Source organism: Gavialis gangeticus, unplaced genomic scaffold (assembly GCF_001723915.1).
Source record: "Gavialis gangeticus isolate Ggan-Ray unplaced genomic scaffold, GavGan_comp1, whole genome shotgun sequence".
In the NCBI taxonomy this organism is placed as follows: Eukaryota; Metazoa; Chordata; order Crocodylia; family Gavialidae; genus Gavialis; species Gavialis gangeticus.
Genome location: NW_017729020.1, coordinates 7,035,054 through 7,037,640, shown reverse-complemented (window position 1 = coordinate 7,037,640; position 2,587 = coordinate 7,035,054). Strand labels below are relative to the sequence as shown.

Below are 2,587 nucleotides of genomic sequence, written 5' to 3'. Positions count from 1 at the left end.
TTCAACCCAGCCTTTTTCATGGGCAGCTGGGGGAGTTTCCCAGTGCTGGCCTGAAGAGAGACAGAAACTGGGCCCAGGCAAATATGGGCACGCAGCTACCTGCATTTGCCTAGGCCCTGTCTCTGTCTCTCTAGGCGAGCTCTGGGACACCCCCGAGGCCTGTGCTGGGCTCTGGGGAACTAGCGGGGGGAGCGCAGGTCGCGGGGGTGAGCAATGGGCCCAGGCAGGGGATAGCAGCGGATGTAGCCCAGCCATGCTGCCGTCACCGCCCCTTAGCATGGAAGGGGCAGCACCGGGCCCAATGCCTTTGCGTCACAGCCCTGTGCCTTATATCACACCTCCCGCTCCGTGACGTCACACTGCTCGCTTAGCAGCCCCACCCGAACTGGGCGCCCGGCCCAGGGGGTACATAAGGTCAAGCCCGTCCCCCCGCTTCGCTCCTATTGGCTGGCGCCTGACAGCCCGCCCACGCTCCGGGACTCGGAGCTCCCATTGGATAGCGGGGAAGGGGCGGGGTCTCCCTGTGGGGTGACGAGAGGGAACCATAGAGTGCAGCGCACGGGGGTAGAGTGGTTGCGTTTTGGGGGGCGCGGGGGCCGATGGGAAGGAGCTGAGGCGGAAGCGGCGCCCCGAAGCCGGGTGGTGAGTGGTGGGGGGCTGGGGCCCGCACTCCTGGGCTCTCCCCCTGGAAGGGCGGTGGGGGAGGAGTTAGTGTGAGGCTTGGGGCCTACACTCCTGGGCTCTGCCCCTGCCTTGGGGTGAGGGTGGGGGTCTCGTGGGCCTGGCAGGAGCGGGAGGGTTCAGGGTTGTCCCGGGCTGGGGGGCCGTAGCCACAAGGGTCGTCCCTGCGCCCGGGGAGGGAGCTGGTCCTTAAGCTAACACTGCCTTTCTGCTCTCGCAGGACGGCGGCCCCAGGCGGCATGGCTCTGCATGGCTGCAGCCTCCTCTGGGCTGTGGCCAGGGCCAGGTAAGATGTGACCCCAGACACCGAACCCCCCTGGTTCACCCGTTTACCGCCTCCGGAGTGATGGGCCAAGGGGGCGGTCGCCACATTAGTCCCTAGTGGGGGGCCTGGAGAGCTGGGTGGCCCCTCACAGGCTGACTTGTTCAGAGAGGCCTGAGCTTTTGTGGGCGGCAGCCTGCCTCGCCCCGTAGCCTTGACTGCGGTGTGTGTGCACCGAGTAAGAATAAAGCCCGGCAGCTTGAAAGAACTGTCACCGAGAGTAATCGCAAGGGAAACGGTGACAGTGCTGGCCCATGCTAGGAAGCAGATGCAACTTCACTTTTCAGGCAAAGTGGGCTTGTCCTAAATGAAGGGACGTGAGGTGGGAGCAGATGTTTAATCCCAGGTGAGAGTTCAGCGTCTGTCTCTTCCAGGCACCAAAACTATTTTTGTGCCTGGCTCATTGTCCCCATGAAACAGAGATGTCAGCCAAAGGGTTTTTGTAGCTGTCAGTGCACTTGTTAAAACAATACACTGTTGCTGACATCAAACTCCTAGTGTAAAAACCTTTCCTGGCTTGGTTCTGTCTTTTGACAGATGACAGAACAAGGAGCAATGCGCTCAAGTTGCAGCAAGGGAGGTTGAGGCTGGATATTAGGAGAAACTTTCTCACTAGGAGGATGGTGAAGCCCTGGAATGGGTTACCCAGAGAGGTGGTGGCACCTCTGTCCTTGGAGGTTTCTAAGACCTGGCTAAACAAAGCCCTGGCTGAGATGATCGTGTTGGGGCTGGTCCTGCTTTGAGCAGGGAGTTGGACTAGATGTGACCTCCTGAGGTCCCTCCCCACCCTCATGTTCTGTGATTCTGTGATTCTTCCTTGACTTGGCTGAGGTGACATAATGAAGATGAGCGGACCCCCCACATTTGGGATCAGGAAGGAATTTTACCCTGTGGTCAAATGGGCACGGCCTGGGGTTGGGAAGTTGTTTTCCTCTGCAGTGTGGGGCATGGTCCTCTGACTTGATCTCTCAAGTGTCTGTTAACAACTACTTCCTGTCCTTGCAGTGGCAGGCCATTGACAGTACCCTTGTCCCTCTGCTTTACCTCTGGTGAATTAAGACTGTCTTGGTGTTTGGGGCATTGTGTCTGGTAGTTGAGTGAGATGGTTGTCAGTGAAGTATTAAGTATAGGTTAGATTGTCTAGAATAGCTTTGATAGGGCTTATCCTGCCTTGAGCAGAGGGTTGGACTGGAATCACTAGTTGACTTCCTGATGTCCCTTCCAGCCCTACTTTTCTATGATTTGTTTCATCTCCTTGGGCTATTATGGGCTGAAATGTATGTTAAGGTAATTTTATTAGAATGGTGGCTTCAAAGAAGTGGGCTGAACTGCTGTGTTTTGCATTTGGGAAAAAAAAAGTGATAACCAGCCACCACAGCATGGAAACTTGTGCAGTACCTTAAAAAAAAAAAAAAAAAAAAGTGCTTGGTAAAGGTAAAAAAAAAAAAAAAAGGGGCCCTGTTCACATGCCATGGTGGCATGCCTCTTTAACCTCAGCACAAGAAGGTGGTGGTGTTGGGTCAGCACCACACTTTGGCAACCTTTATCCCCAGGTAGTTTTTGGTGCCCCCTGGATAGGAGGTT

The 2,587-nt window shown here is 56.0% G+C and overlaps 1 protein-coding gene across 1 annotated transcript in view; it reads left to right on the top strand.

The window, feature by feature from the left end:
• Window positions 1–920: 920 nt before the first annotated feature.
• Window positions 921–2,587, top strand: part of LETM2 (leucine zipper and EF-hand containing transmembrane protein 2) — a 32,406-nt gene continuing 30,739 nt past the window's right edge. The window contains exon 1 of the mRNA XM_019514449.1: window positions 921–967. Coding sequence (XP_019369994.1) covers window positions 921–967 — 47 coding nt within the window. The remainder of the gene's footprint in view (window positions 968–2,587) is intronic.